Raw genomic sequence first — 18,451 nt, forward strand, 5'->3', positions numbered from 1 at the left:
CAACTAGATTGAAGAACAAAACGACAGCAACTTGTCTGTTCCCCTTCCCCCAATTCCCCAGCACTGTTCCCATCCCCCCAATTACCCAATAAAATCTTTGAAAAAAAAAATTTGTATACATTGTTTTGACACCCTCTGTATATATAGTTGGATTAAATTTGCTAAAACTTTGTCTAGAATCTTTGCATCTATTTTAATGATGGATATTGGTTAGTAATTTTCTTTTATTGTAATGTCTTTGGTCTTGGTATCAGGATAATGCTAAACTCAAAGAATTGGAAGTATTCCCTCCTCTTCAAGGTTCTGGAAGAATTTGTGTGGAATTATTTTTATTTCCTCCTTGATTAATAGAATTCACTAGTGAAGCCATCTGAGCCTGGAGGTTTCTTGTGGGAAGGTATTTAACTACAAATTAAATTTCTCTAATAGACAGGGCTCTTCAGGTTATCTGTTTCTTCTTGAGTAAACCTTGATAGTTTGTCTTTCAAGAAATTTGTCCATTTCATGTAAATTATTAATTTATTGGCATAAAGTTGTTCATAACATTCCCTTGCTCTTTTTAATGTGTGTAGTGATGTCACCTCTCTCATTCCTAACATGGGTAATTTGTGTCTTCTCACTTTTCTCCCCACATCAGGTTTTGGTTTCATTGATTCTCTCTGTTGTTTTTGTTCTCTATTTCATTGATTTATGCTTTGATGTTTATCATTCCCTTTCTTCTGCTTACTTTGGGTTTAATCTGCTTTCTCTTTTCTAGTTTCTTAAGTAGAAACTGAGTTTATTGATTTGAAACATTTCTTCCTTCCTGATACAGGCACTTACTGCTATAAATTTGTCCCCATGTACTGCTTCCTAGCATTGAATAAATTCTGATATGTTGTATCCATCTGCACTTGAAAGAATGTGCTGTTATTGTAGGATGGAATGTTCTATAAATACCAGTGAATCAATTTGGTCGATAGTGTTGATAGTGATTTGGTTGTTAGGGATTGTTATGTCCTCCTGATAAATTTACCCTTTTATTTCTAGGAAACAACCTTTTTAAATCCCTGGTAATACATTAAAATTTTTATAAATAATAAAACTAATCAAAATATTATCTAATATTAATGTTAAAATAGCCACTGCATTTTCTTTTGACTAGTGTTAGCATGGCGTTTTTCATCCTTTTACTCTTAAACTATTTAAACTATTTTGTCTCTTAATATATAAAGTACATTTACTGTAGGAAGCATATAGTTGGTCTTGGTTTTTATCTATTCTGACAGTATCTGCCTTTTAATTGGGATATTCAGTCCATGTACATTTAATGTGATTATTCATAGAATAAGATTGAAGTCAATTATCTTGCTATTTGTTTTCTAATTATTATCCCAATTGTTCTTTGGTCCCCTTTTTTTCTGTTTCTGCCTTCTTTTGGATTCATTGAGTTTTTAATGATTCTCTTTTATCTTTCTTATATATTAGCTATAATTCTATGTTATTTTAGTGGTTAATTTAGAGCTTACAGTATACATCTTTAATTTATCATAGCCTATCTTCAAGTGATGTTATATCATTCCACATACAGTATAAGAGCCTTTCAACAGCATACTTCCATTTCTCTTCTCCTGGCCTTCATGCTATTATTGTCATATATTTTAATTTATATATGTTATAAATTCTACAACATATTTTATTAGCTTTGATTAAATAGATCATGATCTTTTAAATAGATTTAAATACTAAAAGTCTTGAATGTGTACCCATGGTTACCATTTTCTTGGGTACATCCAGGTTTCTACCTGGCATCATTTTCCTTCTGCCTAAAGGACACCCTTTAATGTTTCTTACAGTGTGGGTCTGTGTATGTCTGAAAATTATTTCACCTTTGTTTCTGAAAGTTATTTTGTGAAGCATAAAATTCTTGGTTCAAAGTTTTTTCTTTCAGTACTTTGAAGGTGTTACTTTACTCTCTGCTCATTGTTTCTGATAAGAAATCTGTCATCATTATCTCTGTTTCTCTATAATGTGTCTTTTTTTTCTGGCTGTTATTAGATTTTTCTTATAATCACTAGTTTTGAGAAATTTGATTATGATGTACCTTGGTGTAATTCTTTTCATGTTTCTGTGTTTGTGGTTCATTGAGTTTATTAGATCTGTTTATAGTTTTTTATCAAATTTGGAAAATTATTGGCAATTATTTATTCACATACTTGTTCTGTTTCTTCTCTCTCCTCTCCCTTGGGAACTGCACTTACAATTGCATATGTTAGGTCAATTTAATTTTTCCCATAGATCACTGATACTCATTTTTCTTCTTTTCCTTGTATTTATTTTTTTCTGTTTCAATTACTGTGTCCTGTAGTTCACTAATCTTTTCTCTTGTCATGTCAAATCTGATATTAATCCCACTGAGTATTTTTTTCATATTAAAAATCAGTTTTTATTTCTAGAAATTCAGTTTGGATCTTGTTTTATGCCATCCATGTCTCTACTTAATTTTTTCAATATTTTAGATGCAGTTATAATAACTGTTTTCTGTTTTAATGTTCTTGTCTGTAATTTCAACGTCTATGTCCATTGTATTATAGGTTAGTTTCAGTAGATGGTTATCGTCGTTATGGGTCCATTTTCCTGCTTTTTTGTGCACCTGGTATTCTTTGTTTGAATGCCAAACATTGTAGATTTTACACTGTTGGGTGTTGGACCTTTTTGCATTCCTGTAAACATTCCTGAGCTTTGTTCTGGGATGAGTGAAGTTATTTGGCAACAGTTGACTGCTTTCTGGTCTTGCTTTTATCATGTGTGAGGCAGGTCCGAAGAAGTGCTTCATCTAAGGCTAGCTAACTATTCAGACCTGCATGAGCATTCTATCTGTTGTCCCATGAACTACGAGTTTTCCAAGAATGCCTGGTGGGAACAGGAACTCGTCCTGGCCCTGGATGAGAGGATCCTGCACTATTTTCTAAATCGCTTTGGATGGCTCTTCCCCTGCCTTTGTGGTTCCTCACATGTAGGCACTGGTCAGTTCTCTGCTGGACACTCAGCTCTGCTGGGCTGAAGCAAGGGATAATTTTATGGGTTATCTGTCTTTTCCTCAGTATTGGGATGGGAGTACTTTCTTTTCAACTGTATACAGCCCAAGTGGAAGTAGAGGCTTGCATCTAATGATATTTACTCCAACTAAAACCTTGCATTCTTTATGTCCTGTTAGCATTGAGCAGTTCATTAATCAATATTCGATTTATCAGAGCAGCGGTCTAGTGTCCTCCTGGATAGTCTCTGTACTTCCCCCATCGTGATGCCTATCACAGTGTGTTCTAACTGCTTGTTTACCTCACTGGACTGTAGATTCCATGAGAACAGGGACCCTTTCTGCCTGCCTCACTGCCATACCCCCAGGCCTGGCTCTGTACCTGGAGCATGGAAGGTACTGAGTATTTATTGAATGAAAAACTGGATGTGTGATGCACTCTTGAGTTGTCTTCCAGTGTCTCAAAGTCATCTGATTTGGGATCATCATCAAGATGACCGCATGGTGACAGTGTGGGCCATGCCTCTTTCCCAATCCTACTGTCACGCTGTTCACCCTCGGCACAAATTGGTCGTGATGTCTTTTGTTTGTCTGAATTCTCCTTTGCCCTGACTTGGATATGCTAGGGTTTGTGCCTGTCGGCCCTGTTTGGTGTGTCCCTGTTAGAACTCTCGCATTTTCCAGAGCCTTCTCCTGGGCAGGTGCTGAGGACCTCGGTTCTCGTTGCCCTTGCCAGGGGCCACATTCTTACCCTTTCTCCATCATCTAATACCTGCTTATCAGGTGTGGCTTTAGACGTCCCTTCTAGTGTGTCTGCAATGACAAGGCCCGTTTTTGTCAATGTCCTCATTTCACTGCAATGCTACTCGTGATACTGGCTCAGAATTTATCAACATTTTATAATTCAAAGTATCTGACCTTTCAGTTGCATTTTTATGAGTTCTTTAGTATCCTAAGTCCCTCTCCTTCTAGGTTAGTATTTTTTAAAACACCTTTTAATGTTACAGTTTTTTAATGTATTGACTGGAAATGTTAAAATCTGGGCATATTTAGCTGAATTTTTGTTTTATGAGTGTCTTTTTGCCCTTAGTTTCTTTATTTTTCTAACTACATGTGCAATATTTTGTTAGCATGCTTGTACTAGCTCTTTGATATCTAGCTGCTTTGGAGCCAAATTAGGATTCTGTCATATGATGGTTAATGGTTTGATAGAATCTATGATTCCTTCACCCTTCGTGCTTTCCCTTGCCTTCAAGCCATTGCTCTGGTTACATCTGTTTAAATACCTTTTCTGTCCCATGAGGTCCCTGAACACATCTTCTTCCAGCTCAGCCTCTTTGCCTGGTTAGTTCTCCAGAATCAGCGCGGGAGACATGTCCATCAGGAAGCCCTGTTTGACATCCCACCTAGGCATCTGGCTCCTAACAAAGCTCAGTTAGAGGCCCCTTTCCCTGTGACAAAGGTGTGGAGCCAGCGTAATGAATGGACGTGTGTCCATCATCTGCTTAATTAAAAGCTTAAACGTTACGGGACACATTTATAGCCTCTGTTTATCTTTTCCCAAGTGTGTTCTTCTCAAATTGCTTCCCCTTTCTATCTCAAGTTTATAGTGTATCATCGCATTTAATATATTTCCTTAAGTAACAGGTAGGGTTTTTGTACCATTTTTAAACATTATATAAATGGTATCATATTGTACTTTTCCTTACGCAGCTTTCTGTTTTCATTCAACATTGTATTTTTGAGATTTATCCACACGTTGACAGAAGTGGCTCTCGTTCATTTATCTTGGCTACTGTATAAATATTTCATTATACAAATACACTAGATATTTTCCAGTTTTTTTGTTTTTTTAAAGATTTTTATTGGGGAATTGGGGGAGGGGAACAGCGTTGGGGAATCGGGAAGGGGAACAGACAAGTTGCTGTCCTTTTGTTCTTCAGTCTAGTTGTGGAGGACGCTGCTTCACTGGCCCATGTTGGTATTATCATTGCGCTCTTCCCGAGTGAGGCAGTTGCTCACTGGCCATTGAACGGCCACTCACGGCGGCTCATGGCAGCTCACAAAAGCTCACACCCACTGCCAGCCAGCCCCACTGCAGCCTACACCGTCACCAGCGACTGACGGCAGCCCAGCTCCAGGTCAAGCTGTTGTTCACCATCTTAGCTATAGAGGGCACAGCATCATTGGCCCTCATGTGGGATCCGAACCGGGGCCCTGCTGCTCAGAGCTGGCGTCCCAAGCCATCTCCTAACCACCGGCGCCACTGGGACAGCCCTCCAGTTTTTCACTATTGGAAACAATGCTGCAAGAATAAAACAGTAGTGCTGCGATGAATATGCTTGAACGTGTGAGAGTCTGCATAGCGTTGCCCGGCTTTCCTGAGGTTCCGCGTGCTGTCCACTGGAGGGGAGGGCGGGCAGCTCCCACTCGTGTAGCACGCGGCACCCACAGCTCCACAGATGCCCCTGCTGTCAGCATTTCCAGACTTACTTTCTGGCAGCCTGATGAGCTGACTTTGTATCTTATTGTGGTTTAATTTGCATTTCTTTACTAATGAGGGTAAGTGTATTTTCATCTTATTGTTCATTTGGGTTTCTTCAGTGACTTGCCTATTTATCTCCTTTGCCCATTTTCAATTTAGTGGTTTGTCCTTTTCTTCTTAATTTGTAAAGATTATACATTAGGATACTAATCTTTTGTTCATTTATATAAATATCTTTTCCCAGCCTGTGCTTGACTTTTGGTTTTGTCTTGATTTTTCATGTTTTACTCTATGTCTTTGAGTTACAAATGTTTTCTATTTTAATATTGTCACATTTGTAGTCTTTTCTTTGTGGTGAGTGCTTTTTTTGTGTCTCATTCAAGAAATCTTGTCTTACATGGAAATCATAAAGATACTCTAATTCTCTTTTAATAGTTTTAGAGTTTTGCTTTTTACATTGGGTCTGTAATCCCCTGGAATTTGCTTTTTATACAGATGAGATTTCATTATTTTTCCATTTGGATGACCGACTGTTGTAACTGTTGTTATTGTGAGTTATGAGGATAACTTACAACGATGTGTTCATTCCTTGGTCATGTGTGGATTTGATCAATGCTGCGCCTGTTTCTCGGCCCTGAGCCCTCAGTCGGTTGGTTCTTCTCACACGATCTAAATTTGCGAGGCTCATTATGGATGTGCGTTCCCAGAGTGCCTGCTCCTTAACCTGCCATGTCGCTGTTCCCTTGCTCTAGTCACTGCTTTCCTTTTCCTGTCGGCTCCTTGAGTTATTTTGACATTTCATCCAGAATGAACAGTGTCTACCAGGTGACAGACAGACACTGAATGTTCTTGAAGGAATGAATAGAATTGGGGACTCAACTGTTAATTGTTAAGTGTTAAATATAGCTGATGTATTATTGGGGGAACATATTAGGGAATAATAGACAGCATTACAACTTGTATTCATTTGGTAAAGGAATTTCCTCCAGTGTTTTATATATTACGTAAATATTAATTATTTGGGGGCTGTGTGTGAGGTTTGATCTGGCGGTCTAAGTTATACCGGCCGGCCCAGCTTCTGCCCCCCATTTCTCAGCTGCTCTTCCTCAGCGTGCCAGCAGGTCTTGGGGATACCTCCTAAGTGCCTCTCCAGTGGGGATGAACTTGTAATTTCCAGACAAGTAGGAGGCAGCATCTTCCACAGGCGCCCTCAGCAAGCATCTGCGAGCATCTGTCTACAATAGCCACAGGCCGGCGTCCTTGAACTAGTCATTGTGGCCAGAAGAGGGGTTCTGATGGCAGCTTAAAGATGGGGGCTTTTAATGAAAATCTTAAAGAAAAGGGAAAAGACAGTGCCGCATGGTCTCAAGCAGCCAGAATCCTCCACAAGTGGCAGGATCGTGGCTTTTTCCTGTGATCAGCAGAATAAGGGTTACAAATTTTAAACCTACTACATGAGATAAGTTTAACCAATATCCCTTTGAATGCAATAAAAAGGTAAAAGCTATTTATGATCTATCTTTTTAGTTCTAACAAGAAGTGTTCTGTTCTGTCTTCCATCGTGCTGGCTGGTCTTAAGTTGCTCTTGGGTAAAGCTTCTTAGGACGTTGGTCCTGGGGCTCAGACTGCACGGCCCATGGAGAGAGAAGCCCCTTCCCTGACACTTTATTTCAGCCCTGTTTCCAGCAGTGCCTATGGAAATGTCACAGCAGCTAATTCAAATTCATTCCAGACAAGGTCTTTCCATTGTCTTTGTATTGTGAGGTGTGATTTTCCTGCTTTACTGATGAATGTCTCCCACACAGTACCATTTAAATATCTATCAAAATATTTATTAGAAGATTTTCATAAATCATATCATTATTGCTAAATTTGTATCTCTATTTGAAACCCAAATGAGATTTTTTAATCTCTATACTTTTAATGATTTACTATTTTCCTAGTTCTATCTCGAGAGATATGAGCCACCCTCATTCTCCGTGGATCACGTCACAGTGGGAGTGGAGCATTCTAGTACTTCCCTTCTAGTGCACCTCTTTTTTATTGGGGCACCCCCATCACAGTGTTCTACAAGCACGTCCCACTACATGCAGTGCACGCTGCTGCTTTCATTTTATTCCATCTTGTCTTGTGCAGCACTGGTCAGGGCTTACCAGGGAATCATGACAAGAAACGGACACCAGGGCCAAAGAGCCCCAGGAAGAGAGGAGTCTGTGATCTGGAGTCACACTGCCCCAGCGCCCTGCGGGCCCACTGTGTGCCCTTCCCGCCGGGCAGAGGCGTGCTCTCCCTGGTGGCCTGGCCCCTTGTTCTGCCCACCCAATCACCCTGCTGCTCTGCCCCTCCACTTGCCCGTGTCCCTGTCCCTTTGGATGGGTCAGCCACCTGGACGGCTGGTCCCCCTTCCCAGCTCCCTCTTCCTCCTCTGAGCCACTCACTGCATGTGCTCCTCCTCACCAGCAGCTTCAGCTGCCGCTGCCCTGTCGCCACCCTCAAACCTCTTCTTTCAGCTTTCCTGCAGGCCCCTCAAAAAAAGAAGTCCCAATGATTTTGCCAGCTTATGCCAAACCTGCCTCTGCCCCCGTCACTCAGGCAGGAACCCAGTGGATGTAGCTGGTCACAGGTCCCGTGGGCTCTGCCTCCAGGGCGTTGCTCTGCTGCCCGTCTCATCCCACCCGCCTTGGCCCTCAGCCGCCCCCTCCAGGGGGGTCCACCAGCCCCCCGTCCAGCAGCAGGCCAAGCTCTCAGGCACCAGCCCAGTGCTGTAGCCCCTTAGTCTCCATGTGTCTGTAGCGCCCGCAGGGTAAAGTCTGGACTCCTCGCCTCGCCCCCAGGGCTCCTGGTGGTCTGACCCCTACCTCCCTCTCCAACCCCATTCCCTGCCACTCCTCTTCCTTCATTCAGCAGACATTTATTGAGTACTTGCTGTGTGCCAGGCAATTCAAGGAGCTCACGCTGAAGGACTCAAAACCTCTGCCCCCGTGGAGCCGGGGGCACTGGAGGGCATGAGACCGACAAGAAACGTACTAAATAAGTCATGATGTGGAAGATGATAAAGTGTGGAAAATACAGTGGGGGAAGGACCAAAAGCACAGGGGAGTCAGAGGGACCGATGGAGGCGCTGATGACCAAAGGGAGGCGATAGGGGGCGGAGGAACAGGCCGGTGGGCGGGGGAGAGGAGCATTCCAGGGGAGGCTGACGCGCCAAGGCCACCTGAGCCACCCACAGGACCCCCCACTGCCCTTGGGGCTCAGATCAGGTCGAGCACGGTGGCAACGGCCATCTTGGGAATGTCCGTGTGGCCCTTCCTCTGTTCTCTTCACCAACTGTCCTTCCTATGTTTTTGCTGCCTTGGTTTTTACTTGTTTTGTTTCCCTTGTATTCTTAAGAAAAATTATCTCAGGAAACACCTGGCACTGACAGAACCCTGGAGGCAGTAGAGCCCTGGTTTTAGGCAGACCTGAGTTCAAATCCCAGCCCAGTTACTAGCAGTGCAGCTCTAGCAAGTTATGTCACTCTGGAAAACTCAATTTTCTCATCTGTGGAATGATAAAAATAATGCCTCTCTGCTGGGTTATTGTGAAAATTATTTCTTTTTCACTTCACTCATTCAATTAATATTTGTTGCTTGCTCCTATGTGCTAGAAAGGGTCACGGGTGCTGAGGCCTGGGGTGACGCCACAGGCGTAGCCCTGCCCTCGGAGCCTGCGTTCATTGGTTCCCGACACCCTATCAAGGGTCTTCATATGGCCTCAGAAGATGCTGAGCTGTCATCACGTGCAGATCAGGACAAAGGGGGCCAGCTGTGGCCTTTATCGTGAGGGACACTGCCATTCACTGTCATTCCAGAGGTTCCAAGGACACGCTGGGAAAGACAGGGCTGCCGCTGGACGGACGACAGTGACAGGCCCAGGCGGTGCAAGTGCAGGAAGGCAGTGGGGTGACAGCCTCATAAGGCAGCGTACGCCCCACTGTCACGAGGTTCCCTGCCGAAAATCGCAAAGATGTTAAGTTTTTTCTAAAAGTTTTAGAGTTTCACATTTAAATCTATGACCCATAAATTATAGAGTCAGCTTGCTGATAGCTATGAAAAATTCTATTGGGATTTTATTGGGATTGTGTTGAATTTGGGGGTCATTGGCACATTGATTTTGAGTATTCTAATCTATGAATATGGTATATCTTTTCACTTATTTAGGGCTTCTTTGATTTCTTTCATCAGGGTTTTGTAGGTTTCATTATACAGATTTGTACCTAAATACCGGTGGTGCCAAAAAAATGTATACAAGTAGACACTTTGGTTAACGTCGCTCAAGCAGTAGTTCGCCGTCATCAGAAGTGTCTGGACACTGATGGGAACCACTTTGAGCACCTCTTGTAATTGCAGAAGTCAAACATGACTTGGTTCATCTTTTGTTATTGGTATATATTGAGTATCACAATTTTAATAGTTTTTCCTTTCTTAAAACGTGTATACATTTTTTTGGCACCCTCTGTATTTTGGGGTTCTATTATAAATGGCATCATTTATTTAATTTCAATGTCTAATTTTTCACTGATAACATGTAGACATAGAATTGATTTTTGTGTGTTGACTTTGTATCTTGGTATCTTGGTAAGCTCATTTATTATCCCTAGGACATTTCCATAGGGTCTTCTACCCAGACAGCCACGTCTGCAGTGACTGGTGGTCATCTTGTTTCTTCTTTCGTACTGTGCCCTTTTTTATTTTCTTGCCTTATTGTGCTGGCTGAGAGTTCCTGTATTATGTTGAATAGAAGTGTTAGGAGTAGACATCCTTGCCCTGTATCCAATCTTAAGGGGAAAACATGGAATCTTTCACTATTAAGGAAGATGTTAACTTTAGGTTTTGTCACAGATTCTTTTTGCCATAGTTAGAGAACCACTTCTATTTCTAGTTTGCTGAGAATAGTTTTTATTATGAATGGATGTTTAATTTTGTCAGATGCCTTTTCTGCATCTATTGAGATAATTGTGTGAATTTTCTTCTTGAATCTATTAATATGGTGAATGACATTGATAGATTTTCAAACGTTGAACCAGCCACTGCTGGGATTTGTGGGCTCAATCCTACTTGGTTGTGATGGATTCTTTCTATTGCTGGATTTGATTTGCTAATATTTTGTTGAGGATATTTTTGTGTCTATATTCATGAGAGATAAATTGGTTTGTAGTTTTCTTTTCTTGAAATGTTTTTGTCTGGTTTTGCAATTAGGATATTACTGGCCTTATAAAATTAGTTAGAAAGAATTCCCTTCTCTTTTATTTTCTGGTAGAAATTGTATAGAATTGGTGTTGTTTATTCCTTAAATATTTGGTGGAATTCAACATTAAAACTATCTGGGATTGGGGAGGTAGGGAGTGTGTGTGTGTGTGTGTGTGTGTGTGTGTGTGTGTGAGAGAGAGAGAGAGAGAGAGAGAGAGAGAGAGAGAGAGAGAGAGATCTTAACTACAAAGTCAGTTTTTGTAATAGATGTAGGTTATTCAGATTTTCTATTTTTTCTTGAGTGAACTTTAGTAGTTTATGTCTTTCAAGGAATTGGCCCCCTTCATCAAACTTGTTGAATTTGAATTTATAGACATATCATAGCTCATAGTGTTTCTTTACTGTCCTTAATGTCTGTGTGATCTGTAGTGATATCCCCCTTTTATTCCTGAACTTGATCATGTTTACCTTACTTTTTTTTCTTAAACAGTTTGGGTAGTGGTTTATTAACTTTATTGGTCTTTTGCAAAAGCAGCTTTGGGTGGCATTAATTTATCTCTGTTGCTTTTCTGTTTACAATTTCATTAATTTCAACTATATTAGTTTTCTGTTACTTGCATTGTGGTTAATTTGTCTCTATTTTTAGTTTCTCAAGGTAAAAGCTTAGATATTTATTTGAGACCTTTCTTCTTTTCCAGTATAAACATTTAATGCGGAAAATTTTCCTCTAAACACTACTTTAGCTACATCCCATAAACTTTGATACTGTATTTTCTTTTGCAGTCCATTCAACACATTTTGTAAATTCCCTTGATACTTTTACTCTGACTCGTGGCTTAAGAAGTATGTTGTTTAATGTTCAAATATCTGGGAATTTTTAAAATATCTTTCTGTTACTGATTCATAGTTTAATTCCATTATGATCTTAAAACATACTTTGAATGTTTTCAATTCTTTTAAATTCCCTAAGTCTTGTTTTATGGCCTATTATATGTATGGCCTATCTCGAGCAGTGTTCCATGTTCACTTGAAAAAAATATGCATCCTGCTATCTTTGGATACAGGGTTCTATAAATGGCAATTAGGTCAAGCTGGTTGACAGTATCGTTCAGGTCTTCTGTATCCTTGCTGATTTTATCTCTGTATTTCCACAGGTTCCTGCGAAGGAGTGTTTGTTTCTAAGTGTAATTGTGGATTTGTCTGTTGTATGTTACAGTTCTAAAGTTCTTGCTTTGTGTATGTTTAAGTTTTGCTGTTAGAGATCTACATATTTAGAATTATTATACTTATAAAAAGGTAAATTTACCTTTTAGAGAATATTATGTAATATTCTCTTTACGCATTGTAAGTTTCCTTATTCCAAATTCTACTTTGTCTAATAGTAATATAGCCACTGCAGATTTCTTTTAAATAGTGTTTGTACGGCGTATCATTCATTTACTTTTTTATTCATTTACTTTTAATCTATCTAAATCATATTTAAAGTTGATTTCTTGTAGCGAACATATAGTTGGATCTTGTATTTGTGCAATCTTTTTTTTTTTTTTAAAGATTTTTATTGGGGAATTGGGGGGATGGGAACAGTGCTGGGGAATTGGGGGAAGGGGGACAGACAAGTTGCTGTCGTTTTGTTCTTCAGTCTAGTTGTGGAGGACGTTGCTTCACTGGCCCAAGTTGGCACCATCATTGCACTCTTCCCAGGCGAGGCAGATCAGTCGCCGGCTTCTGGACGGCCGCTCACTGCGGCTGCTGGCCGCTCACGCTTGCTGCTGGCTACACACGGTAGCCCATGGCAACCCACTGCCACAGGGACTGCAGCCCACGCCGTCGCCGGCGACTCACAGCAGCCCAGCTCCAGGTTGAGCTGTTGTTCAGCATCTTAGCTGTAGAGGGCAGTGTCACTGGCCCTCATATGTGGGATCCGAACCGGGACCCTCTGGCATCCCAAGCGAGTTCTTAACCATCGCGCCACTCGGCCGGCCCTGTATTTGTGCAATCTAACAAACTCTGTCTTTTAATTGGTGTATTTAAAGTATTTAAATTTAATGTGATTATCGATATGGTTGGATTTGGGTCTACCATTTTAGTTTTCTGTTTGTCCCTTCTGTTTTTTGCTCCTGTGTTCCCTCTTTCCTACCTCCTTTGAATCTCTGAATAATTTTTAGAATTCCGTTTTAATTTATACATTGAATTTTTGGCCACATCTCTTTGTATAATATTTTTAGTGATTGCTATAGGAATTATAGTATACATATTAAATTTAAATGTATTTTTAGATTTAATATTTTACCACTTCAAGTAAGTTGTAAAAAACCTTTAAAAGCCGTTGAAGTACCTTTAATTTCACCACTTTCTATTATAACTATCATATGCATTATCTCTATATACACTGTAAATATCCACAGGAATTGTGATCATTTTTGCTTTTAACAGTTGTATTTCAAAGACTTTGAAAAAATTAGCGTGTTATATTTATTCGGATATGGACTATGTTGTTGTTCATTCTTCATCCCTGAGGTTCCAGGTTTCCCTTTGGAGACAGTTCCCATTCAACCCCGAGAGCTTCCGTTAGCCCTTCTTTTAGAGCAGGTCTCCTTATGACAGAGCCTCTTCGTTTGTATTCGTTGAAGAATATCTTTGATTCACCCTTGTCCCTGGAGCGTTGGCACTGAGTGGACAGTTCTTTCCGTTCTGCCCAGGAAATGTGTTGCCTCGCGGCCGGTGGTCTGCACCACGCCTGCCATTCACAGGGCTGCTCTCTGCACGCATGTCCTGTGGCTCTGGCTGCTTTCAAGATTCTTTTTAATCTTTGGTTTTTGGCAGTTTGATTATGAGTTTCCTGGGCCTGATTTTCTGTTAATTTATCCTGTTTAGAGTTGTTCTGTTTCTTGAATCTGAAAAACAGTCTTTCACTAAATTTGGGAAGTTTCTAGCCTTTTTTTTCCCCCCCGACACAAATCTTTTGTTTCTCCTTTGGGAGCTAAAATAACACAGTGCTTTTGATACTATTCCACAGGTCCCTGTTCACCTTTTCCCCCAATATTTTCCTTCTCTCCTTTACATGGGATAGTTTCTATCCATCTTATCTTTAAATTCACTGGCTCTTTTTTTCTGTCATCTCTATTCCGTTATGAGCTTATCATTTGAATATTTGGGGGGGTGGTATTTGGGGGATTTTTTTCAGTATCATGTGATTCTAATGTACAGAAAACTCTCTCTCCAGGCCTCAGTGTCCTTACCTTAGAAAGTGAGGGTGATAATGCCTGCCTTCCCGCCTCCCAGGGGCGCTAAAACGTGTCACTGCGATGCTCAGCGGTTTGCCCTGTATCACAGTGGACCAGACATAGTCCCGTGCCCAAGGAGCTCCCTTGCCAGACAGGCAGGTGTCACTGTTCAAGGTCCTGCCAAGGACATCAAGGCTACTAAACAGGAATTCCCATGGTTTGACTAGTGGAAGCAGGCTCGAGGCCGGCTGGCCAGCTCTTCAGCACCTGGCTGTGACCTGTTACTATGGCCCCAAGCTGTAAAGGTGTGAAGGTGCTTGACAGACGGTGCCAGCAGCTTTCAGGGGATACAGACACATTTCCCACCTTCCATGGAGCACACTGCAAGCACGAAGCCCTAGGCTGGTACCAAGTGCCAAGAGCACAAGAGGAGGGAGTGATCGGGACAGAGAGACCAGAATTTTCATCTTCCAGTCAGTTTTTAAAGGGAAATACAGTAGACAAATTTTACAGACATCTATGTTTAGCATGTTATGTAGGAATTTTTAAGTTAACTGAGTTTGTAAGTTAGGCAGCTGCTCAAAGAGTGTCTGTATGTACTTACGATACGGTCACAGTCTAGAGTAAAAAAGAACTGTTCTGACGTTTGCTGATACACTTTCTGATGCACCCATAAAATTAGGTTTCAGTATCATACAGCTGTATTAAGTATTAATATGCTTATGCATAATATTAATACATTGGCATTAGATGTTTGGTTAACGTTTACTAAAATGTGACACCTTTTAAATACCCTTAAATGTACAGATTAATTTGAGTAGATATTTCAACTGAAGCTATTCTGCTCTTATTATTTACAGAATATCCAAGGTATCTCCAAGCACCCAATTCAGATTACTAAACCTCAAAATTTTAAAGGTAACACTTTTTTTTTCTATTTTGCTAACATCTTGGTAACATTTTTTAAATTCCTACAAGCATTGTGATTGTTTTTCTATGTACCTAACTGCTTTGCTTTCCTGAAGTTCTTCTCTGTATTTGCATGATCGGGATTTAAATGCACTGTGAAAAATAAAGCTCAGCTGAAGTGACGTGGTACCTCCCTTTCAGAAGCTCACAAGTTAAAGGAGATGATAGCTATACAGACAGTAGCTCTCTCCTACTGTTGCTTCCCCAACCCATTCCCCAGTAAAGAAAAACAACAATAGAACTGGCTTTTACTGAAGTCCGAAAATGACTGGAAGTATTTATGAAAGCTTACAGCCCTCTTCCTTCCTTTAAGCGACTTCACTGTAATACTGGTGCTTGCGTTTCTTAAAAAGAAAATAGTCAAATCTGAAAAAGAACAATGAAGCCTAACGAGTAGCCCTTTTTCAGATGCACAAACCTTGCCTATACAAGACCCCGGGACCCTGCCCCGCCGCCCTTAACACGTGCTCGGCGGTGCATCTTAGGACGCGCGCCCTCCAGTCATCTCCTCTGAGGCTCAGCCAGCCTCTCGGGCTCTCACTACAATAAAGTGCAGGGTTGGTGGTTGACTTGTTCTTCATTAAGATTTCTAGACAGGGGGGCCAGCTGAGTGGCTCAGTTGGTTAAGAGCTCGCTCAAGAGTTTGAGCTCTCAGCAACAGCGGTTCGATGCCTGGCCTGAGCTGAGTTGCCACTGAGCTACCAACAGGTGGCAGGATAGCTCAAAAAAAAAAAAAAAAAAAAAACATTCTAGACAGAGCAGAAAATCTTAACAGAAAATCAATTTACTTTCAATAGTCACATGATATCTTAAAATTACATTAATAAAAAATTCAGAAAAACCCAAAATCTAGACCCCCTTGACTTTAGCATGATGTTAAAATAACTGTGTGAGGACTACCTCCGGATCAGCCCGTGCCCATGCTCACCAAGCGTTGTTGCAATAACGATTCAGGTGAAGAAGGCGAAATCACCATCTCCCCGAGGGCCATGTTTGTCTCATCCGAAGGCCGCACCTTCCTAGCAGCAGGTACGCCAGCCCTGGTAGGGAGGCTCGCGTGTCAGTGTGGCTCGCTGTGCGTTCCATACAGTTAAAACATTTAGAAATTGAATAATCAAAGGCACCTCTAAAACTCATCCTTTAAAATAAGCCCTAAGGCAGATATTTCTAGGAAGAAGGTTTCTTACGCACAGCTCCCAGGGCCCCTCACTTTGCCATATCTAGGACCCCAACACCCCTGTGCGGTCCCACTCAGCCTGCCCCTCTTCCCCCTGTCTGTCCTCATCCCCCATGGCTTTCTGGCCATGCTGGCCACTCTGCTGTACCCCTACAACCGGCCAGACCCCCAGGCCCTGCCTGAAGCCCTCGTCCCCACTTCGCCTCTTCTGTGCTTTTGCTCAGATGTCACTGTCCTCGTGAGGTGCACACTGACCACCCTGATCATAACAGCACTCCCGACACTGCACCTCAACCTCCTTCTCTGTCTGTCACTTCATTTCTCACCTTCTAACATACACTCAAATTGCTCCCTCCTAGAATGTAAGGCTCACAAGGAAAGGGACGGTTGTCTGCTTTGTTCCGCCATGTCTCCCAGGCACACGGCCCAGCACACAGCAGGCCCTTTCTAAAACTCTGATGTACAGAATGAATGGATGAATGGATACAGCCCACCTTGGAGGCATTGTTCCTCATGGAAGGCAGAAGTGGTCTCTTGGACTTGCAAATATGGGGATGGCCAGTGGCCCTAAGGCCACAGGACCCTGGCAGGCAGGAGGGGTGCTGACCTTATGCCGGGTGGGGAGGGAAGGCTGAGGGTGGGCTGGCGGTGGGTAGCGACAATGAGGGACGTTGTTGGTGGATTCTGAATTAATGCACACCTCTGTCTAACAGACTTTGCGCAGATTGAATTGCGCATTCTTGCGCACTTATCTGGGGATCCAGAGCTTTTGAAGTTATTCCAGGAATCTGAAAGAGATGATGTATTTTCTACCCTGACTTCACAGTGGTAAGAGATATGAGTTCACACTGTTATCAGATCTGCAGGAATGCCTGCATGATTTTAAAAGCCTGAAGTTATCCCACGGCTATTTTCATAAGAAAGAAATGGTATTTTTCTCTAGCAGTTAATCTTCTCGAAAAGAGTAGATAAGTAGCATGCCAAGAGCTTCCTAATAATGAAAACCCATAGCTCTTCACAGCAAATAAAGAAGCCGATTGCTAAAGAATGCAATAAAAATATTGGGAAAATGAAAAGTGCTAATCACGCTTCCCCGTGTCCCCCCCCCCTTCACCCCTCAGATGGGCAGAGCCAGGGTGGCGGGCACCTGTGCTTCCTGCTCCAGAGTGGACTGTCACGTCCACGCAGCCCTGCCCTACCCCATCATGGGCCAGGAGCGCATTAGGCTACAGGGGACAGCCCCTGCCCCACAGTGACTTACACACGAGAATTCCAGAGGCAGTTGGCCGCGGGTTGTCGGGCCTCTCACCAGTGTTGTCCAAGGCCTGTCTTTCTGTGTCAAGTACATGCTGCCTGTCTCTGAAGCAAGAGGCGAGGAAGGTGCGGGCTCGCCTCCCACTGCCTCCCGCGCTCACTCAGGAGGGGTAAGGCCTGGGCCAGAGCAGCTGCAGACGCCTTATACCGCCTTTCCAGAGCGGGCTGCGCAGCTGGCATAGCCCCAAAGGAGGCTGGTGCAGGGAATGCTCTAGAACAAAGAGGCACAGCCTCGATTTCTCACCAGGCAGGTACATCACTGCTGGGAACCAATTCCACTACGAGGAGGACGGAGGACGAGGGGCCGTGGGGGGGGGCGGGGGGGGGAGGCCGCCTTCGGGAAGGCCTCTGCTCCTGCTGTCACCCCCCCTCTTCCAGCTGCTGCAGCGCCAGCCTCCCTCCCCCTCGGCCCCTTCCCTCCGCTGCTCCCCCTGTGGACCTCCTCATCTTCCCCTCCCACCTCTTCTCCTTATCACTCATCACCCTCAGGAGTCACCCTAGAGACGGCACTCCACACGGGCCGATCCTCTGTGTTCTCGAACCCCTGCACTACCCTCCCGTACACTTACCTCTCTGTCATTGTCACTGTCTTTTCTGAAGACATGTGAGCCCTACCAGGGCAGGGCCGCATCCCCCTGTCCAGTGCAGGTGCTGGCCGCACTGCACTGGCTGCCTCCCCTCTCCAGCCACCGGGCGGGCCTTTCCCTCCCAAGGGCTCCAGAAGCTCTTCCCCAAAGGTCCCTATGGCTCAGGCTCACCCATCACCTGACCCGCCGTGGCCTTCCCTTGAGGACTGCCTGCCCTCCCTGCCCTCAGCACCACTCGCCTCGCTGCTGCTCGTATTCCTCTGTTTCCACTGGAATGTCAGCTCCAGGGACCAGGCCACGCTTCTCTCTATCCCTGCCTATAACCGCAGGTGTGGGAGACTCAGCGAGGGTCTGTCCCGGATGAGCGCGTGACATGGAATTCAGCCTGTCCCGCTTCTGAGCATCGGCATGGGCCAGGGGTCTCCTCCTGTCACTCCCTCCCTGCCCTTCC

At 43.0% G+C, this 18,451-nt stretch overlaps 1 protein-coding gene across 1 annotated transcript in view; it reads left to right on the forward strand.

Moving 5' to 3' along the window:
• HAUS3 (HAUS augmin like complex subunit 3) overlaps positions 1 to 18,451 on the forward strand; it is a 134,838-nt gene that overhangs the window by 80,589 nt on the left and 35,798 nt on the right. Inside the window, exons 17-19 of the mRNA XM_019658086.1 lie at positions 14,814 to 14,871; positions 15,877 to 15,951; positions 16,813 to 16,927. Of these exons, the coding sequence (XP_019513631.1) occupies positions 14,814 to 14,871; positions 15,877 to 15,951; positions 16,813 to 16,927 (248 nt within the window). The remainder of the gene's footprint in view (positions 1 to 14,813; positions 14,872 to 15,876; positions 15,952 to 16,812; positions 16,928 to 18,451) is intronic.

This window comes from Hipposideros armiger, unplaced genomic scaffold, assembly GCF_001890085.2.
Source record: "Hipposideros armiger isolate ML-2016 unplaced genomic scaffold, ASM189008v1 scaffold_282, whole genome shotgun sequence".
NCBI classification, from domain to species: Eukaryota; Metazoa; Chordata; class Mammalia; order Chiroptera; family Hipposideridae; genus Hipposideros; species Hipposideros armiger.